Source organism: Hippocampus comes, unplaced genomic scaffold (assembly GCF_001891065.2).
Source record: "Hippocampus comes isolate QL1 unplaced genomic scaffold, H_comes_QL1_v1.1 scaffold94, whole genome shotgun sequence".
NCBI lineage: Eukaryota > Metazoa > Chordata > Actinopteri > Syngnathiformes > Syngnathidae > Hippocampus > Hippocampus comes.
Window position 1 is genome coordinate 3,991,216 of NW_017806059.1, and position 22,583 is coordinate 4,013,798.

Below are 22,583 nucleotides of genomic sequence, written 5' to 3' on the forward strand. Positions count from 1 at the left end.
CAAACGACCCCTACATGCATAGATGGCCATCCACAACCTGGCCCCTCCTTACCTGTCCGACCTTCTCCAGGTGGATATCCCCACTCGCTCCCTCAGATCCTCGTCCTCCCTTCACCTGTCAGTGCCCCCTGCCCGCCTGAGCGCTATGGGAGCTAGAGCCTTCAGTCGCGCTGCTCCAAAGCTTTGGAACAATCTACCTCCGGACCTCCAAAACTGCACATCTCTCTCCACTTTCAAGTCCCATCTAAAAACACACCTGTTCAGGATTGCCTACAACACATAGGTCTTCCATTCCCTATGTTTTTATGATTTTATGTCCTGTTTTTTATATAATATCTCACAAATTTTTACATTGTATTTTCTTATTGTCTGTACAGTGTCCTTGGGTGGCATGAAAGGCGCTTTTAAATAAAATGCATTATTATTATTATTATTATCCAATCTAGACACCCATCTGCTTTTTTGCCACCTGTCCCAGCTTTTTTTGGAAAGTGTTGCAGCCATAAATTTCAAAGTTCATGATTATTTGTTAAAAACTGTTTATCAGATCGAACATCAAATATCTTGTGTTTGTAGTGCATTCAATTAAATCAAAATTGAACAAGATTTGCAAATCATCATATTGTTTTTATTTACCGTATTTTCCACACCATAAAGGCGCACCGAAAAGACTTAGATTTTCTCAAAAATCGTCCGTGTGCCTAATAATGTGGTGCCCTTTATGTGTGCACTGAACTCCAAAATCTGTCACAATGTTGTTGAGCGACTTTGGTAAGCACTCCACTTGAATGCGGATGTTTGGATGATCATGGCAGGTGTCATCCTGAGTGGGAACCAAAAACCCCCATTCAGTGAGTGGCAACAAAACATTTTGGCACGGACTTTAATCCTGGGTTTGTACCAAAATCAACTCATGTATTGGAGCGTTGCACAATATGTATCGTATGCTTCCACACCCCAAAAAATATACCTCTAGAAACGGAAGTCAATGTGCGAATGTGTTCCTCCAAAGCTCCCCTCGTCAAGTGATGAGAGACGGCGTCGTCTGGATGTGAATATCGAGAGCAGCGTTTAAAGGCAGGACTGCGGTAAACAAACCTTGGTTGTCTCAATGGAGCACAAACATACACGTGGACTCAGCTGCGCCACAGTGTTACGAGAGGTGTGCACTCGAATTGACACACACACACACACACACACACACACACACACACACACACTTTGACCTGTAACAGACAATGTCTTTGTAATTTTAACAGTTATTAAAATCTAAAATGTTTTCTGAAATCATTCGAAAGAACCTCAACAATATAAATACCATTTCCTGTGGTCGACCAACTCACAAATCCGTCCATTCAAATAGTGCCTGAACACCTCTTAACAGAACTGCAATGAATCTGCCAGCCATTTTAGTGAAACAGTACAATCCATCAGGTCAAACGGCACAAACCAGCAAAATCGCAGCACTGACAATCACCGAGGAATAATTCAATTACCATGACAGAGTTTGATACAGTGGATAACAGATTTGAGTCACCCAATCGGAGTCAAAGTATTTAACTTGAGTTTTCTGACTGGTCGAAATAGATGTACACATGCATTTGGAAAAAATATTTGAATTCTTCTCAAAAAGGTCAGAGATTGGAAAGTCAAAAATCTTTAATTTGATTATATCGAACAAATTAAATTATCTTCCTAAGTGGTATATAGTAAGACTTATTGACAAAGCTTTACCATGACTGAGGAACATGTGAGGGTGCAGGTATTCAAATTAATATATCGATTATAGCAGATATTGGCTGTCGACAACATCCTTTCATTCTCAAAATACAAAAACTTTCTTGTTGTAAGTCAGTTAATGCTAATATGAAAAACACATAGGTTGTGCTTTTGTCAACTTATTTGGTCCATCCACAGATTTATCCGTGTGAAGGAGAGAACAGTGATAAATGTGCGAGTTGTGGGGAAGTAAATGGTGGTATCGAGTTGCAGTCTATGCTGAGGTGTCGAGAGGCACAAGGCTAATTTTCAGCAGCAGGGCTATAAAGGGATCTGCGTGCCTATTTGTTAGTGCCCATGCGTTTGTGTGAAAGAAGCCACCTTGGTCCATGTTCCACCTGGCACAGTGGGCTGGGTGCGATTAATCTTTGTTAAGCAATCCCTCCGGAGGACTGCACGTGCATGCACATGCAATCATCAGGCCAAACACGAACCCAAAACACACTGCATGATGTTTTATAAGACACGCCAAAGCTCCATTGTGTTCAGGATACCTGACAAATTCATCAAACAAATTCTTTTGAAAATGGAAAAACAGGAAATTCAATTCCATTCCATCTTCCCATTCAAGCCCATATCTTACTGTGGGGCAAACAGTTGCAAGTGTTCACAAAAGCAGCAAATGTTGCGTTCTCATCACTGGTTCGTTCAAGGTCCAACGCTCACTGGAAACGATTCCGACTTACTGCCAGCAATGCGACCCAAACTCTGACATCGGTGGTATAGGGACCGAACAGCCTGCATCAGGCGGTTCGGTACCCATCACTCCCGAAGCACCCCCCACAGAAGACCCTGAATGACACGGTTGAACGCCTTTTCCAAGTCCACAAAGCACATGTAGACTGGTTGGGTGGGGTGAGTTCCCATGTACCCTCGAGGACCTACCAGTGAGGCTGAGGAGTGTGATCCCTCTGTAGTCGGAACACACCCTCCGGTCCCCCTTTTTAAAAAGAGGTACCACCACCGCGCTCTGCCAATCCAGAAGTACTCGGCACTCTCCTCGATGGCCACGCGATGTTGCAGAGGCGTGTCAACCAAGACGGACTGTCTTGGTTGACACAACATCCAGAGCCTTGAGGAACTCCGGGCGGATCTCATCCACTCCTAGAGCTTTGCCACCGATGAGCTTTTTCACCACACCGGTGACTTCGACCCAGATATAGGAGAGCCAACCTCAGAGTCGTCAGACCCTGCTTCCTCGAAGGAAGGCGTGTTGGTGGAGTTGAGGAGGTCTTCGAAGTATTCTGCTCACCAACTAACAATGTCCCCAGTCGAGATCATTCGAGGTCAGCAGCGCCCCATCCCCACTGTACACAGTGTTAATGGTGCACTGCTCCCCCCTCCTGAGACGTCGGATGGTGGACCAGAATTTCCTAGAAGCTGCAAGAAAAGTAAGTCACCGCCTTTTCTCCATCTTTGAACAAAGTGATGTCAAGCATTTCGCTAACAGTTGTTTACGTTTGCTGCCTCTTTTTACATTTCTCCCTCTGTTTGACATAATCTTTTGCTCGGTTGCTCTTACTTCCACCTCATAACTTTCTCCCCATCATGCCACTACATATCTCCTTTGATTCCATCTATTCACATCCAAGGTCCTCTTCATTTTGTCTCAGCCATGTCACTTTCTCTTGTTGTGTCTCACCTCCACGTACACAAAATTTTATGTGGGGCAGAATCATGGTGAGACAATGGAGAAGATGAATAAAACAGTGGAACTGATGGAGATGAAGACAGCACCTGGGGGATCCACACATGATTTATAATGCTGCACGATGATTTCAAATCAGATACAGCTCTAGCTCTGTGCTAAAAGCCAGCCTTAGATCTGCAGTAAAATGAAAGAAAGGGAGAGACGGTGAAAATGTTCAGACCATACTATCTCGATTATGGGACCACTAAGTGATCTAATTGGGCTTTACTGGGGGAGAATAAGGATAAATGGAGGGGATCAATTTCCCATAAGTAGAGTGATCAAATTCCAAGAAAGACCTCATCAGAAGAAGGGAGAACCAACTTAAAAACCACACCCACACACGCACCCACGCACACACACGCGCACACCTCGTTGCATCGTGAATAGGATATTTACAGCGAGGAAGCAAGAGATCATGGTAGAAGCATTTTAATTCTCTGACTTCAATTAACCTACGGTGAAGATTTCTGCCCCAGATGACAATTAAAGCTGCAAACCTGATGGATAACCTTGCAGCCCCCACTCCTGATGCCACCGGTCAGTTTGTTTGTGCATTAATTTGCAAGGTTTTTTGATATTTCCTTTTTACAGAAATCATCCGGTTTTTGCGTGTCAACTCATTAACTTCTAACCACACGCACGTACACGGGCATGCCATAATGAGGAACAGCCATAACGGCCCCAAAGATGAACAAAACAGAAAATAAAGTAGACACAAGAGTTTGTGAATAGGAAATCATTGCCTACCTTCGTCAAGACCTAACACGGAGGCATGGGACACACTTTTGCAGTGTGTTTACTATCGTAGCTCATGTGTACCATTTTAAAATATCTTCTTTCGGCCACCCAGATTCCCATTCTTTGCCAGTGCCCTTGGTGAATTGGACATGAAACAAACTCTGAATGAGAATAATAATAACTGTAAAACAGAGAGCGCAACAGCCCTGATCGCAAGCTGCAATTGCAGAATGCTGACCGGTCACACGCCACCGTAGGTTAAAGGTTTTTTTCTTTTTCCCCTCTACACCCTTCACGATCGACTCGGGACCAGTCCACGAACTAGCGGTCGATTGCGATCGACGTATTGGGCACCCCTGTACTAGAGCCTATCCTACGTGTTAGATGCATGTGTTTGGAATGTGGGAGGAGTTTGTGTATACATGTTTTTACATTTTAAGTAACCAAGAACCATCACTGAAATGTACAGTTAATATTCGCAGAGCCAATTTGACCATGACAACTAATCGAGTCTGCATTGGTTGAAACTCAGTCCCTGCTCTGTGCTGCCTGGCTAAGGTCCAGCCAGCCACTCCTGTCATTAAGCTCTTGTGAGAGAGATCGAGAAACTCTTCAGCCGTGAACACACTGAGACTTCCAGCAGGCAGCTTGTCGTCATTATTTTACTATTTGTGTTTTATGTATTCATTAACCTCAATCTGTTGTCGCATCCATTGACAATAGAGGTATCCCAATTTTTTTCCTCTTCTAGTCTGTTCTGTTCATGTTTAATCTTTATTCACAGCACTTTGTTCACAGCTGAGATTGTTAACTGCTTTTAATAAAGATGTGTGTATCAAAGATTAGGCTATGCAACTGTAAGTACACATGGACCTGTAGAGAAACTGCAAAGGGCTCAGTAAGTGAGCCCTGGTTATTTCGATCGCTCCACCATTTCTTCGGTAATTGTGGTAATTTTAATACTCTAATATGTCATTTGCGCTAAATTTAGGTCATTCCAGTAGACAGTGAGTGGTGTTGATGAGTTTAACTGCGTTGTCACATGCCGATCGGAAGTTAACATGTCACTTTAAATGAAAGGTGCGGTTGATTTTGCAAATCAATTCACCGTTTTGAGACATTGTTCATTTCAAAATTGTCCAAATCCTTTAAATTTCAGCCTCTCAACATTAAATTATAAATACATTAGACTTTTGCATCCATCCAGAAAAGTGGAACCATTATCAATGTGCTTAAAGTAAACAGACATTTATAAACATCTGCTTTTACATTGGAAAAGAATGATTGACATTTTTTTGCCCATTTTCTTACATTACTGAAAACTAGAAACTGAATCATACTTTGTTTGCACATTTTCTGTACTGAAATAATGTTTTTGATGAAAGAGATGAACATGGGGGAAAAACATTCGATTCACTGATTAATCAACAATAATCGAAAGATGAATCAAGTATTAAAAGTGATGCACGATATGAAAAATGTCAAAAATACCGATAATTTCTTGCTTCGTATCGCCAATACCAATCCATCATTGTTTCTTTGTACAAAATTTTTTTTTTTGTACTCCTGGGTGGAGGATGATATAAAAGCGTGATCTGTGACAACATAACAGTTGCATTTTTTGCTACTTTCTGAACTCAGACAGTGAGGCGATGAGCAATCTCAAACGCTCCGATGCGCATAGTAACTACGAATACAGTTGGTCACATTTTAACAGCCCTACTAGTGCTTTATAAACATTTATTAATAAATATCAATAAAAGCAATGAAATAATGAATGAAAAAGAGCACTGGAGATGTATGTGCGTCCATGTGTGCACTTGTGAGTGCTGACTCCCACAGAACTCAATGGAGTAAAACTAAAAAAATATTAGTCATCCCAGCTGCACTGAAACAAGCCGTTTGTATTCCAACAAGTAGAATAGGTGCAGTGTCCATTCCTTTTCTAAACTACCCCACACCACCGTTAGCATTAAACTCAGCCATAGTCGGCTGGCGCGCTTTTCTTTACGTTGCCTCCGCCGCCTACCAGACCCGAGAACAATCCACAAAGGTTCAGCTGGTCAGCTTTCTTGTTCGGGATGTTGAAAGTGTGGTCTGCCCTGCTTTTGTTTACATTGCCTTTCGCCACCTACAGCGCCTGCGAGACCAACAACAAGGTCCCACTGATTGCACACGATCTCGTCTACAATGTAGAAAGTGCAGTGAAAAGTCAGTGGAACTCATTTATGTATACTGTCATCCAATTTAGATTAAGTTCACATAATTATTGTATCCCCCAACAAAGATAAAAGTACAGGTAAAAAGAATCCGTCGCCATCAGTCTCTGGTGCTACAGCCCCATAAGCAGGCCACTCCGAGGCGGTGCCACGGCTGTCAGGGCCAGTGACCGCCAAGGGAGCCTCAGCTACGGATCTCATTCAAGTGAATGGGACCGTGAGCATTTTTTTTTTTTTAACCCCAAGTTTCAATGTTAGCATCAATAATAAATATTGTTTTTACAGTTGAGGAGACTTCGGCTGGTTGTACGTTGTGTACTGTTTGGTACGGCTTCAATATCAGCTTAAATATCTGCCTAATTCGCAGTACTGTGGTACCTCAACTTACAAAATTAATTGGTTCTGGAAAAAAATTCTGAAGAAAATTTTGAAAGTAGAGGCGCGTTTTCCATATAAATGCCCTAATCCGTTCAAAGTGCTCCCGCCCAAAAATTCAGACATGTTTTCTAAAGCATAAAAATGCCTCAAAATATGTAACAAATACATGTCACAATTAGATTGTTGCACAGTAAATGAGAGGAGTGCGCAATGTAAAAAACAAAGAGTAAAGAATAAAAATGATGGTCATTCAACTTTGAACTGCGTCCTCATTGGTTTTTGCCCTCTTCAGTTCATGTTCTCTCTCAGAAGTGGTTTTTGCCTGGCGTTTTGTAAAGAACTGATACAAGGACGTTTGCTTTTGTCGGCTTTTGACAATCCTTCGAAAATGTCCAAGGCAAACATCAGCATAGAGAGCGATTGCCGGACTGGTAAACACCTTCTGGATGATTCACATTTATGTGAAACTATTGAAACGCCTCATGGCCTGAGGGGCGAATGACGAGGACACTGCATAGACACATATCTATCTATTTATCTATCGAGACACATGGTAGAGGTCCCTCTTAGCCAATGGGATGCCAGGAAAATGCTGGTTAATAGCCAAATGGCAGAGCAGCTACAAGTATGTTGCGTTCAGTGAACTCAGAGCTGAGTAACAGCCCCTACTGTATTTTTACCTTTCGTATCTTGAAATTTCTTTCATAACAAGAGGCAATACTTTCCTGTTGAGGCGGTTCATAACTTGAAAATTTCAGATGAAGAGACGTTCGTAAGTAGAGGCACCACTGTATCAGACCGAAAAAAATGACACACCAACCCACCCCAATATTGGGCCGATAAATATTGTGCAATCATAATCATAGCTACAAAGGAATTTAATTTTATGAATGTACCCATTCAGTCAACGATGTAAATGGATGCACAATTGGTTGGATGTGATAGGGTTTCTTGATAGATGGTCAACATAATGCCGTTTTAATCACTAGTACAGTCTCAACCAGTATATGGCTGTCATTTTTGTAGCGCTTTTCTACCTCGGACACTCGAAGCGCTTTGTACTGTTACCTAATTCACCTACTGGGGGTTCAGTATCTTGCTCAAGGACACTTTGACGTAGTCGCAATGGCCGGGGATCAAACCACCAACCTCTGGGTTGGGAAATGACCACTACCACTGAGCCATGCCGCTCCATGTAAGTGAAACAGTATAAGCGAAAAAGAATCTGATGTCAGGTTATTTATATGGTGTCTTGTCCTGCATTCTGATCAAGAGCCTTGTGCTGAATAGAAAGACTTTGTCATAGGTTGACATGTTTTCTCTCCAAGAATAACTAGACCATGTATCGGTGTCTATTTGCTGAGGCTCTTGTCTGATTACGAGCGTTACGAATAACAGTGTTTCAGTATGATGACATTACTAACGCTGTAAAATGTAACAAGTTAACTAATTAACAGAGTAACAAGTAATCTAATTCCTTCGCGATAACGTGATGTGCAGCATTTCTACAAAGTACCAAGAGGATAGCATTTCAACAGTATTCAGGATTTAAATGAGAATAGCCGTTCACAATGTACTGTAATTGCTATTCACACAACAGAAAGGAAGTAACACTGCTGGGAGGTCATTGTTTGTTGTGGGGGGCTCAGTCATGGTTTCATCAAGTGGAATGCATACGTGTCCAGAATCCTGCTCAACACATTCATGCCGGGGGGTGGGGGGACTAACCTAGAGTAAAAAGCAGTATTCAGAATTGTGGCAAATTACAAACCCAATTCCAATGAAGTTGGGAAGGTGTGTTAAACATAAAAACAGAATACAATGATTTGCAAATGATGTTCAACCTATTTTCAATTGCATATACAGTGATTCCTCGCTACTTCGCGGTTCGTTTATCGCGGGTAATGGGGACCAAAACCACCCGCGATAAACGAAAATCCGCGAAGTAGCGTCCAATTAACATAAACAGGTAAAAAAAAAATTTTTTTTTTACCTGTTTATGTTAATTGGACGCTACTTCGCGGATTTTCGTTTATCGCGGGTAATGGGGACCAAAACCACCCGCGATAAACGAGGGATTACTGTACTACAAAGACTATGTATTTAGTGTTCAGAGTACTGAACTTTATTGTTTTTTGCAAATAATTAAACTTAGAATTTTAGGGCGGCAACACGCTCCAAAATAAGCCGGCACAGATGGCACAAATGGCTGAGAAAGATGAGCAATGCCCATCAAGCATTAAGAACATCCCGCAGGTGAACAGGCTAACTGGGGACAGGTGGATGCCATGATTGGGTACAAAAGAAGCTTCCCTAAATTGCTTCATTCACAAGCAAAGATGGGGCGAGGTTCACATTTTTGTGAACAACTGCGCGTGAAATTAATTAAGGACAATGTTCCTCAACATACAACTGCAAGGAATTGAGGGATTTCATCATCAATGGTTTCTCAGAACCTGGAGAACTCACTGCATGTAAGCGGCAAGGTCGAAAGGCAACGCGCTCCCTCCATACGTGCAACTTAAACCTTTACTATGCTAAGTAAAGGCCATTTATAAACAACACCCTGAAATGCTGCCGGCTTCTCTGGGCCAAAGCTCATCTGGACTGTTGAAAAGTGGAAAACTGTTCTGTGGTCTGACGAGTCCACATTTCAAATTGTTTTTTAAAAATTGTGCACGACGTGTCCTCCGGACAAGAGGGGAAAAAAACCCCACATCTGGACTGTTATGGACGCAAAGTTTGATAGCCAGCATCTGTGATGGTATGGGGCTGTGTTCGTGCCCATGGTATGAGTAACTTACACATCTGTGAAGACACCCTTCATGCTGAAAGCTACATACACGTATGGGAAATACATGCTGTCATCCAAGCAACGTCTGCGCGTTTTACATGTGGCTTCATAGTAAAAGAGTGGCCCCCATTGAAAATAGCGCATTATGACGCATAAAATAAGACAATGGAGACCCTGGACAGTTGAACAGCTGAAGCTGTACATCAAACAATAATGGGAAAGAATTCCACCTAGAAAGCTTTAACAATTAATGTCCTCAATTCCCAAAGGTTAAAGGAAAAGGTGTAACACAGTGGTAAACGTGCCAGCTTTTTTTGGAATGTGTTGCAGCCATAACATTGTAAGTTGAGGATAGATTGCTTAAAAAAACAATAATGGTGAACATTAAATATCGCCTTTGTAGTGTATTCAATTAAATATATGTTTCACAAGACTGACACATCATTTGTATTTAACACAATGTCCAAACTTCATTGTAATTGGGTCTGTCATAGATTTTTGTGTCATTGTGCTTTTTCGATTAATTTCAATTAATAAACCACAGATCTCAGTATACATAGTGGTCTCTGTGACAATAACTCGTATTGGCTGAGAGCCAGCAAATGCAAATGAGTACATGAGATATAAATTAATGGTAAAGAAAATTGCATTATCTACTAAATTAAGCTCAACAAAACGTTGCTTTTTACTTGGATTTGTGTTGCGGATGTTTTTGTGTTGGTTCTGGATATGGTGAATTTTGTTTTATGAGTGAGGGTGACATTGAAAAATAAACAACTTCCTCGGCACGGAGAGCAGAAAAACTAAGTTCAGAAGCACCTGCGTGAGTTTAATCAGCTCATAATTGCTCGAGCGCCAGTGTTAGTTAACTCGCAAGCGCTCACACGTTTCTCGTTTCACGCAGCATTGTAGAATGTCAGTGCCAGTTTGTAGCAACAGTAAACCCTCGATGCATGTAAACGTCAACGGGCTTTTGCATCGTACCATTGAACAAGCTGCGTGGAAAGTACAACACAATACATCATTATTTATATAGCATTTTCACAAGAGCTATAACTGTGACAAAGTGCTTTACAGAACATTTAACATAAAAATACAGCAGAACACAGATATATGTATGTCAATCACATTTTTTCTTTATTTTATTTTCAAAGACACTGAATATAAATAAAAATTCCTTTTAAACATGCCAGAGTCTAGTCATTGGCTGGTTTTCACCAAAAGTCCCTTGACAGGTTGGTGTAATATTTTAAGTATACTTGTGTAGTGTTTGTTGAGCATCAACAGAAGCATTCAAGCATTTTTTTTTTACCAATGTTTCGCAATCCTTAAAAATAAAATAAAAAAATGCAATTTGAATATAAAACGTATTCGTTAACGTGCAAAATTTTTTTTTTTTAAATGATGTCACTGCTTTCAACATATGCAATAGAAAAAAAATGTTAGTTGGTGCGTCCAAGCCAAAATACATACAGTACCAAGACAACAACAACAATGGCAGCAGGTGTGTTGTGACAATGACAAGACAGCCATTAATGCCTGCTGGAGTGTGGTGGAGGATTGACATTGTTTGAGCTTTTGATACATCCGATACCGCTAAGATCGATTCCCAAACTTAAAATTTGACATGTCTGACACTTCAGTCATTAGAGGCCTTGTGTTTGCAATACCATTCTTCAAATGGAAATCGGTACTGGTATCGATTAGCAGACTCACACAAGGACCACTCAAGGAGCACAGTGGCTTATCCAGTAAATTAATATAGTAAAACCTGTTTGTTCATGTTGAATGTTTAAGACTTGTATAATGGCTCACTTTACTGTGCATTAATGTACAAATACAGAGCGCACTACCCAATGGCCAGATTTTACTTTATTTTTACAGTTAAGATTACATTTTGGGTGCCATAGTTTTGCACTGAAATGCAGTGTGTGAATATTACTTGCTTTCAATATTTGAATTGGAAACATTTTTATTTCTCTGCATGTGGCAATTTGAAATCTGTTGAGTTCAAATAAATCCTAAATCTTCTAAAATATATCAATTTTATTCTTGATTGAGCTATTCTGAACATATTTTACACTGTATATAATACAGAAGAGAAAAAACGTCCTTATTCGTTAATTACTTACAAGGCAGTAACGTAGTTTTGAAAAGAAGTAATTTGTAACTATGACTGATTACTTTTTTAAAGTAACATGCCCAACACTTCTGATTGACTGAAGGATCACAACGTACGTCAAGCTTTTTGTGTCACTCCTATAAGACTACCTTGAAATTGTGATTATCTGAAAGAGAGCAGAAGCGATTAAAAAATGAAATTCTTCCTTTGCCATTTCAGGCGAAAACACCAAATATAGTGCCCTCCCCAAGTATTGGAACAGCAAGGTGAATTAGTTTGTATTATGTACAGAAGACATTTGGGTTTCAGGTGAAAAGATCAATGTGCGACAAAAGTTCAGAAGTCCATCTTTTATTTCATGGTATTTCGCATCGAAATGTGTAAAATGACTCCGTACAGAGCACCTTTTGTTCAAAGCCACCCACTTTTCAAGTTTCAATACTGCATCAAGTCTTGGACCCATTGAATATTTCATTTAATGTTCATTAGCTGGCTGACTATTCCTGGCTGCTGTCATCTGGCAAAATCCAGCATATCAGCACACAAAAAGCAAAGCATCCCCACACCATGCATGCACACACCCCACGTTCATATATCACACATAATGAGCTTCACATTCAAGTCTTACAACACAGCAATATTCTAAGATTCATTCTGATTAGAGTGTGAAAATTCAAACCGCTTTTCCACACCCACTCAAACCCCAAACCGAATCGTCACCAATTCGCGCAAAGACCTAATTCACCATCAGTGTGGTATTCATTGAACAATGACAATCATAGTTGAATAGGTATTTATCATCTTGCGTGAAGTCTGCTATCCTGTTTCCAACTGCACTGCAACTTACGTGCATCACTAATATTTTGACGTTCCCGTATAGCTCAATGATGCAACTAAAATATTGGAATGTGTGTGTGTCCCTAAGACAGTGGCCCAAGCTAAGTTAGCACGGGCATCCATTTGTTGTAGAGTGTTGCAATGGTTCGGGGTGCCTTTTGGCTCTATGCTTGTTGAGCTGACAACCCCTGCCCTATTGTTTCAAACTTAAGCTGCGAAATACTGTTGCACTTGGATTTTCTGTAACTTGTTTTTAATAGCATAATATTTATTGAAAGAAAGTGTTAATGACTCCACTAAGTTGGACACAGACAATTTCTGCTATCGGTATGTTTCTATATTCATTCCATTGAGATTGTGAATTGGTACAAGAAGATTCTTAAGTGGGTTGAGAGACCATTATGGCAAAAAGGGAAGATAGACGACAACTAGCATCTCGAAAAATCTAAGTTGGGTCACTCGTATCTCAAAGCCCCACCATGTCCATAACATTTTGTCACTTACGAAAAGGCTATTCTCCAACTTTGACAATTTTGATGTGTCCCCCATGTTCTTCTGCATGTCATGTAAATTCTGAAGAGAAACAACGACTGAAAACATAACACCATGTTTTAACAGGTTTCTCCATTAGCTGAACTGTGTATTCCACTTGAGGCCACATCGCCGTTACTGAAAAAATTTTTGACCAGCAAAGACAGGAGAAGTCACATTACATTCAGGTCAGGAGGCCATACTTTGTTTTAATTAATCAACCATGGGAAATATTTTTATTGTACAGCAGATGATTAACAAAGGGATGTATTCCTCAAAGTCAAGTGTCGCTGATGCATGCAGGTTAAAATCGAGTGGCTGAATTAGTCAAGATTCTTGTTGATTTAAACATAAAATACGACTCAGGTGCTTTTATGATATTGTAAGCTTTGTGGAAGTATTTCTTAGCTTGCTATTTATCTTTAAAGGCCAAGAGAAGCAGGAAATGTGATAAGCAGCCATTTCTTGTTTCTAAATGCGTGCCTATATCCCTCAAATGCACACCATATTTACATGTGTCAATGATACGAGGTCAGCCTACGCAAGGTCGTATGTTTTGGGGTTTCATCAAGTTTTTCCCACTCATGTTGAAGGCCTATTTTTCACAAGAGCTCAATTACTATCGTGCTCTTCCTCATATTTGGCACAACACTCATCTGTGTGGCAACTCTGGCTCCACACTGGCACCTGTTGATGAAAACCAGCATAGCACACTTGTGACTTGCTCTCAAGTACCAAGCCACACAGGCACGCCATCATGAGTTTTAGTTCCTTTCACGGTGCCGATAAAATATCGATCAGGGGTGGCATTCTGATCAAACGGACCTCTCACAAATCAGGAAGGCAATTGAAGAAAACGTGCAAACACATTATTTGTGTGATGATTTAATTGACTTTGCAAGCTATTTCTTTCCCTAAATTTTGTACTGGCAGTATTCCCTTGAAGGAGATGGCTTTCAAGACCAACACTATCACTAGCCGGAAATTATTTGCAAGATGACGAGAGGGAATTGGAATTGGACCCGCAAAACTATCAAAAATCATGTGTCACGCCACACATCACATGGCCAGACAGAGCCAATTAATGTATTGCGATTAACTGGTTCCAATGAATTAGCCATGAGAACAAGTAACAGTTTTTGCATGATATTCGTGTAAATCTATGTTCACAAATGATGTGACAACAATTGAATGTCAAATGGTGCAGCAACAAACAGCGCCCACGGCGATAATTGCATCTGTCAACACAAAGACGAAGGGTGTGAATTTAAAGTAATCTCAATTTCCAGGGGCACAGCTAAAGTAGCAGGAGTGGCGAAAACCACAGATTGGCCAACGATTAAAGAATGCATCAGGATTTGATGATGAGCAAATCACTTTACTGTAAATACTTCCTTAAGAAGTTCGAAGTAGAGGTTTAAAGAAAGCTGGATTAAAACAGTTTAGTTTGCAATTTAACGTGCATCATCACTGGATCGATTGAACCAATATGTGGTCAGTACTGTATTAACAATAGCTAAGAGAAACGTGCCACTTCGATAGAGAACATAAAACTTGGATATTTCAAAACCGGAGTCCCCTCTCTCAAGCAAGAGCGAACCTCAAGCCATTATTAATTTTTTTCAAAATAGCAGATGTAAGCAGCTCTCCCAGGCTATCAACAGCTCATCCTGAGTGAAGCAAAAGGTCAAAATACATCTTGTCATTATTAGAATTGCAGGCGCAATCCTCGCACCTCTAAAATCACTACAGTGAAACTCCTCTACAACGAAATCATGATTGCAGCAAGAAATTTTTCACAACAGGGGGGTTTTCACTGTAGCAAATTTGATATCAGATGTAAGCACACACACACACACACACACACACACACACACACACAAACGTGTACTCTTTATTTTTGTTATAGTGCATAAGTATGAGCATACAGTATCACTCATACTTCCTTGAGACCCTTCCCTCTTTAGACAGGGCTTTGGTTCCATCTTGTGGCACAAGTTGAAGGGGGTACAAAAACGGTACAAATAATGTAAGTTAGGTTAAAAGAAAAAAACACAAATATGTAAAAGCTTTTCAGCCGTCAGTCAGGGTCAAAACTGTTTTTTGTTTTGACTTTGGAGGTTCAGCACTGGCTGTAAATTAATAGTAGTAATTGAGGGAATGCAAATGGTAGAGTCCAGACAGAGGGGTCATCGTGATATTTTATGCTTTGTTGTGACTGCAGAGGCTTCTCAGTTTATGACCAACTTCTATTCTGACGGCTAACTGGAATTCAGTTCCTATCCCTAATGCAGGAGTAAAGTCACAATTACATTAAATATTGTTGTGCATGAAAATAAACAAAATCAATTGAAAGCCAGTACGTGTGGCCATAACTCAAAGTGCCGCTTGCCAACGTATTCTCCCACATTTTCTTTTATTACCGTGTAAAAGTCGGACCCATGTATTCCAGAGGAAACGTTCGTTTATTTGAATAAAATAAATAAAAAGTAAAGTAAATGTCCGTCGAGCCATAAGCAATTTACTCTGAGCAGCTAATCAGATGCTACGGATCTAGCTTCAGTATCTACACACAAGAGGGACAGTGAGGTCCCTCTTGGCCAATCGGAGGCCAGGATGATGCTCTGTAAGCCAATGGCAGAGCAGCTATGAGTATGTTGAGTACAGGAAACTCGCAGCTGTGACCGAAATAAACATGGTTCACTATGTAAACCAGTGTGGTGGTTGCCGTTGCCTTTTTTCGAATGAAGCAGTAGAGGTCGCTGTTGGATAAGACTTCGTTGTAGTGAGTGTCTTCGCGAGGCTGGAGCAGAGAAAATGATTTCGTATAACGCAACAGGGGGGTTTTCGTCGTATGGGGGGCAGGAGAATGGGAATTGTGTTAATGCATGAAGATTTTTTCACATAAGGGGGTATTTTCGCCCATGCAGGTTTCGTTCTAGAGGAGTTTCATTGTACCTCAAAAATGGCGGCGTGTTCAACCACGAACATTGCATCGGCAAACAGAGCAAGCCATTTTCAACATAGAGTGGTGAATAATTTTAGAAATAAATTGTGAGAAGGGAAGTTTCAATCCGATGCCAGCGATATACTTAATCCTTCATGGGTGCATGCCAAATTATCAAATTTGACTGTATAGCAAACTCTGGAACTGTTACTTAATCTTAAAATGAAAAATTCATCGATCAATCAACAATTCATCAATCATTATTCATTGACAACCATGGTATCGCTGGAACAAGAACAGGGCTTTTCCTTGTTCCGTAGAACGTCACTGTCTCCGTGTCGACTCACTGAACACCGTCTTGTGCACAGCCTTTCTTGAAGTAATGTCCTGAGAACTCTTACCTGTTTATTTCTAGAGAACTGAAGCCACTCGCACTCTTACATTAGATTGAATGGTGAGAAAAAAACATGTCAATGACGCGATACTTCGTCCACAGGAAAAGGGAGTTGTTGATATTCTAAGGTCCCACAACTTGTCTTTGTCTGCAGTGACTAATTTATCAATGCCATTATTTGGTTACACAAGACAATAAGGCTCACTCCAACGCTTGCATTTGAATAGGCGGACAATCATGTCAATATTCCAGTCGTTAGATTCACTGAAAACAGAATGTCAATACTAAAGGTACTTTGTGTCGGCAAAACGACCTATTGACCGAGTTCACCATGCAGAGAATGTTTGCAGAGGCAGAAAACATGTGGTGCTACATGCTAATCCCTAATACGGCCACAACCGTTTTGGTGCAGCTTGTATTTGAAAAATTGATTGCCTTTATTTGTGTTTCTTTCTTCAACGAATTACCTTATTATTTAGCCATTAAACCACAAGATGACAAACAAAAAAAACATTCCAACCTTTGAAAATCTAACCAAGTATGTTATGGTTTCAGAAAAAAACTGCATCTTGCTGGAAGCACTACTTAAAAGTTCATAAGCCCACAGGACTGCCTTCATTTTACGTTGCAACAGCTTTGATAAACATGTCAGGAATGCTGGTACAAGCTGCAAAGTTGAATCAAAGTTGAACGGGTCGTTCCATGCCAAATCACTCAGTGGGTTTAACCAAGCAGATTTTCAATTTAATGAAACTTGGTTTATTTGTTCACAACGATGGCACTAAGCCTCAAATTTCAAGTCAATCGAAACAGAAGTTTGACTGCTACAGCCCTCCAAATTTTAACATATTTGACAAGAGAGGGAGTGGCCACCTTCATTTAAAGCTGTTTCTCTCAGGAACTACTGGGTCAACTTCACAAAACGGGTGTTGTTGAGAAGCAAAGTGTTACAAGGTATCCATCTGCAATTATTTCGAAGGTCGGTGAATATTTTAGGACCTTGACCTTTTGATCTACAATTTGAATTTGCAATTGACGGTGTGAATAACATGACTGTGACAAAAAATTTACCATGACAGGAAATGTACTCACGTTCTCCCAAACAAAATTTGCAGATTTTTTTTTTGTTTAGCAGCACTAAGGAGTCAAAGTATAAATACCTTCAAAAATACCTTCCAAAATATTTATTGAAAGTTGGAATCAGATTTTTTCTTTTTAACAATTGCATAATAACCATCGAAAAAACTTTTTTTGCCAGGCTTCATGTACGTATGTGCAAAACTTCATGTTTTCGTACATGTTTCCGCCGTGCAAATCAGCATTATTTTCAGGATATTCCGTGTGTCGCCACGGCCACAGCATTTGACGAAATAAAAAGTTTTGCTTTTACTTTTCCTCTATAGCTGCTTTAGAGTAAACACCCACAGTTTAAAGGGTATCAGCTAGTTGTGTTATTGTTATGTTAAATTTTTGGGCAGCTCAGTGTGCAACTGGTTAGCATGTTCTGTTCGCAGTGCAGAGGTGAAGAGTTCACTTCCGGCTCCAAACTTACTGTGGGGAGTTTGCATTTTCCCCCTGGCCTGCGTGGGTTTTCTCCGGGCACTCTGGTTTCCTCCCACATTCCAAAAACATGGTTAATGGAACACTCAAATTGCCTTGAGGTGTGAGTGTGAGCGCGGATGGTTGTTCGTCTGTGTGTGCTCTGTGATTGGCTCGCAGCCAGTTCAGGGTGTACCCCGCCAACTGCCCAAAGACAGCCGGGGATAGGCACCAGAAAGTCTGCGACCCGGGTGAGGATAAGTGAATTAGAAAATGGATGGACAGATGGATGTTACATTTTCTGTAAAGCACTTTGTTACATTTGCAGCTGTTGTGAAACGGCAAGATAAATAACAATGAATTGTACTGTATAAAAGTTCTAGGAGGAGTTAAAATATGACCTCTATAAAAGGACAAAAATTGGACTAAATTTGAAAGAAATTTCTATTAAAAAAATTGGGAGACATCCTGATATATTTAGCAAATGACTCCAAAAGACCTTTTTGTAGGTCTTGGGCTCTGACACATATGTTTCTTCTCACAGATCTTGGTGAAATGTACACCTGAGGGCTGACTTTTGAGATCTACACAATAAATGTTTTCAAAATTACATTACAGTAGAGCTCAGCTTTTTAGTTATTTTTTTTAAATAAAATTCTGTCAATCATTTTGTGCAAAAATATGTGGGCTACTGTGGTACTGTTTGATAATTTCATATCACTGCACTACTGGATATATTTCTCATTTGATACAGGTCCCAAACACCCACACTTATGTTAGACCAGGGGTGGGCAAACTTTTTGGCTCGGGGGCCACATTAATTTCTAAATTTGACAGGTGGGCCGGGGCAGCACAAGATACGGTACATATAAAAAACTGTATATGTTGACAGTCCATACCAAACACCAACAGAACAAAAGCATTAAAGTATTACCATACTTTTTTTTTTTTTTATGAGAACAGTGAAACAACTATGGTATATGTCCTGTATGAACGTCCAAGTATGTTAACAACATACATGTGTGACAACACAAGCAACAAAGTGGAACAATATATTGCCCAAAAACTGTGCATTACAATACTGGTATATGACAAAATATAACAAAGTTAATACTATTTGCTACAAAATGAGACGAGTAAAAGACCGGGTGGCTTTCTTTCCAGTCACTCACTGTCTCGAACTTGACCTCCCCTCAATCACCACACAAGACAGCGTTGCTCAGCTGATGTCGTGCAACGAACTTTTGAATCCAGCCACGGGGCGCTTCAAAGTCTTCGATGCCCATAGCGCTATGGAACTCGCTTCCTCTCTTATTAGCGGTCCAGTTTGCGGAAAGTTTTTAGCACGATAACAGTCAAACCATTCCAGGAAACGTTTATTTACTCGACTGTCCGTCGAGCTGCAAGCAATTCACTCTGAGCATGGAAACAGACAGAATCGGAATGAGCAAGAATCGCTTCATCGTTTTTCAAAGTCTCATAGTCTTTCAGACTCCAAGCGTCTCCTGAATGTTTCGTAGTTTGTAACCCGCTTCGTTTAATCAGATACACTTCAGTTTCTCTTCCATGGCCATTACTGTTCCTATTTGTTTGGATGCCATGATCTACAGGACGTAAAAATGTTCGCAATTTCAGTAAAACTCACTGCAATAAAGAGTCACTTGCATGTCGCCGTTTTGGATCCAATGATAGAAAATAGCGGCGCGGACACACTTATTCCGTCGTATCAAGCGGGAGTTACTTGAGTTAGCGCTACTGCGGGCTTCCGTATCGTCTCCCCCTCCCTCCCTGTGCTCTGCAACTTCAAGTAACTGCGCCACCTGGCGTTGAAATGCCTGTCATTACAAGTCCAAAAGAAATTAATGCAATCATTTACATCGAACCTTAATTGTGTACTGTACCAACCTTCGGTGGGCAAGATTAAAAAGACAAACGAGCCGGATCCGGCCCGCGGGCCATAGTTTGCCCACCTCTGTGTTAGACCCTTCCTCTGTTGCCATCGTGTGGAATCATGAAGTTAGGCAAGTTAAGCTGTCACACTGTGTTGTATAATAATATAGAGTAACTGAAAATGTATCTTGGCATACTGTTATCGTGATATAATGATCACATGCATGCATGACATCATACACACATCTGCTACAAGCTAAGTTTGAAAGTAAACAAGCAGTTGCAGTGTCCAATGACAAATACAGAGAGAATGGTTCAATTCTCCTGTCCTATTTAAATCCACTTCAATTCTAAGCGGTGACTCTCACTTCCAAATACACATGTACACTCCGCGCTGATGGCCCTCTTTCTTCATCTGCAGCTCCTACAGTCCTCCATCCAGCCGTACCAACACAAACTGTCCAACATACTGCCCATTACAGGTGCAAAAAACACTAACCCCCCCCATGGCCGTCAAGCAGCGACACTCACGGTACAGACACCCCTCCCCCCGCTCCCAAACTCAAAGCTGGTACACGCATACTGCTGAGAGGGGGAAACCATCAAGCACAGATTTTTCTCCTTCAACAAATATCACGTCCAAAATGCTGAAAATAGCCACCAACGCGTCCAGCCAAATACAACAAACACCATGGAACCAAAAAAGAAAAAAAAAAAAGAAAAAAAAAGAAAAAGAAATAAAATTAAAAAAAAGGCAGAGCTTCTGAAGACAACTGCCAACTTGGGCGCCATCATGATCATAATTATGGAGCATTCACCTTAATCCGAAGAGGGATAGTACTAGGTTTCAGATGTCAGCAATACGTTATGCACGTTGCCAATTATGGTTACGCAGCGAAAGAAGAATTACAAACTAGATCTAGCCGATCGTCCTTGTCAAGACCATTTATCAAAAATAGATTTAAATGTTCTATCTTAAAAGTTTCAAAAGGTAATGTCTGTGTATATATGCATGCAGACATGATGAATGCCAAAGAAAGCTCCAGACATGCCTGTTAGACCCTGCCCACCACCCACTGTGTTTGCCTTGTGACGAGAAGCTGTTCACTTCACGAGGGCTGAAATGAGCGACTAATTCAGATACAAGGCATTTTTTCTGCCTTGACCAGAGGAGAAAGCGGGCTTTCCTGAAAATTCCTAAAGATACAAATGCGAGCATGTATATGCTTTTAACTGACTTACCAGGTTTGTCGACCTTTCTAATGAAGTCGGACAAAAAAAATCTCCGTTAAAGTCCTTTTCCTCAAGCCATGACCACTTGAACGTGTTCCTAACCCTCGCGTCTATTGCACGTATGTCAGCTTGCCTGTCTACCTGTTTGAACATTGTACTGGAGCCGTACCTGGCCGATCACGCATGAATTAGTTTACACAAAACGCTATTCAAATACTCGATATTCAATGATTAATCTGCCTTTTGTGTGCACACGTGCACCCTTTGTGGCTTCCGTTCTCGCCAAAATTTCGAAATCTCCGAGATATGGCGAGGCCATGAGAATGCGAAGGGAGGGGTGTGACTGTTACTAGTGTTAGTGACTCAACATGGCTACGCTCGTGAAAGCAAAACAACAAACTCAAACGCGTGTTCGTTCAATGTTGTCAACTAATATCGGGATTAATTTTAGGCAGTTTTGCCTCAATTTTCCGGAGGAATTTTCATGAAAATTTTAAAATCCGGAAATCCGGAGGACTTTCTTCACGACTTGACTTCCCGCTAATTTACATGTACACTGCCTGAAAAAAGTAGTCAAGCTCACTGCAGCAACTATTGTTCATGCTACGCATGACATTAACACGCCGCCAACGAGAAGGCCGACTTCAAATTAATCATAACATTCCAAATAATAGAGTGAGATGAATGCGTTGCTATGCTTTTATTTTTAAGTTGTTCCCGGCAGCGTGTCGTGTGTAATGGCTTACTTGACTGGTTTTGTCTTTCGGATTGTCTGGGGCATGCCCCTTTATACTGCCGTCACAAATTGTTGCCACCATTGTCAACATGGCCTGAAATAACTTTCAATCGCAAATTAAGACAGAAAAAATGGACTTAATTATGCCAACACTGTATTTTACGACGCCTGTTGCCAGCGTTCAGCAGCGGCTTGCGTGCTTGTGGCTAGCATCACTCAAGTGCCCCATCAGCTGGTGAGAGCAAGACATTTTAATAGACATAAATGACTGCACAATTTGATGCTGACAGCCTGAAACAGTTGCCATTCTAACTACGAACCAGGTTTCCCTAAGTGTGTTGTTTTAGTCAGAACATTTACCTTCATCAAAGTCTGCATCATCCTCAGTGTGCTGCGGGAAGGGGAAACAGTTCGTGATCTCCAGCCGGTCATCAACCACCAGGCCCAGCAGTACACCCTGAACCACCTCACTGCCCTGGCCCTCTTCTTGGTAGTGCTTGATGATCTTTAGCACCACCTGTGTGAACCGAACAAGCAATATCATTAATACTGCAATACTGTGAATAAACATTTAAATTCCATTCTACGAACTGACTCTCATCTCTTCCACATTTCTTTTTAGCAGATCAATACCTGCTTAAAAAAAAAAAAAAATATATATATATATATATATATATACATACAGTGAAACTCCTCTACAACGAAATCATGTTTGCAGCAAGAAATTTTTCACAACAGGGGGTTTTTCACTGT

At 40.8% G+C, this 22,583-nt stretch overlaps 1 protein-coding gene across 1 annotated transcript in view; it reads right to left on the reverse strand.

Moving 5' to 3' along the window:
* The window catches only part of LOC109529661 (eukaryotic translation initiation factor 3 subunit H), a 123,925-nt gene that overhangs the window by 70,009 nt on the left and 31,333 nt on the right, over window positions 1-22,583 (reverse strand). The window contains exon 2 of the mRNA XM_019893041.1: window positions 22,191-22,347. Coding sequence (XP_019748600.1) covers window positions 22,191-22,347 — 157 coding nt within the window. The remainder of the gene's footprint in view (window positions 1-22,190; window positions 22,348-22,583) is intronic.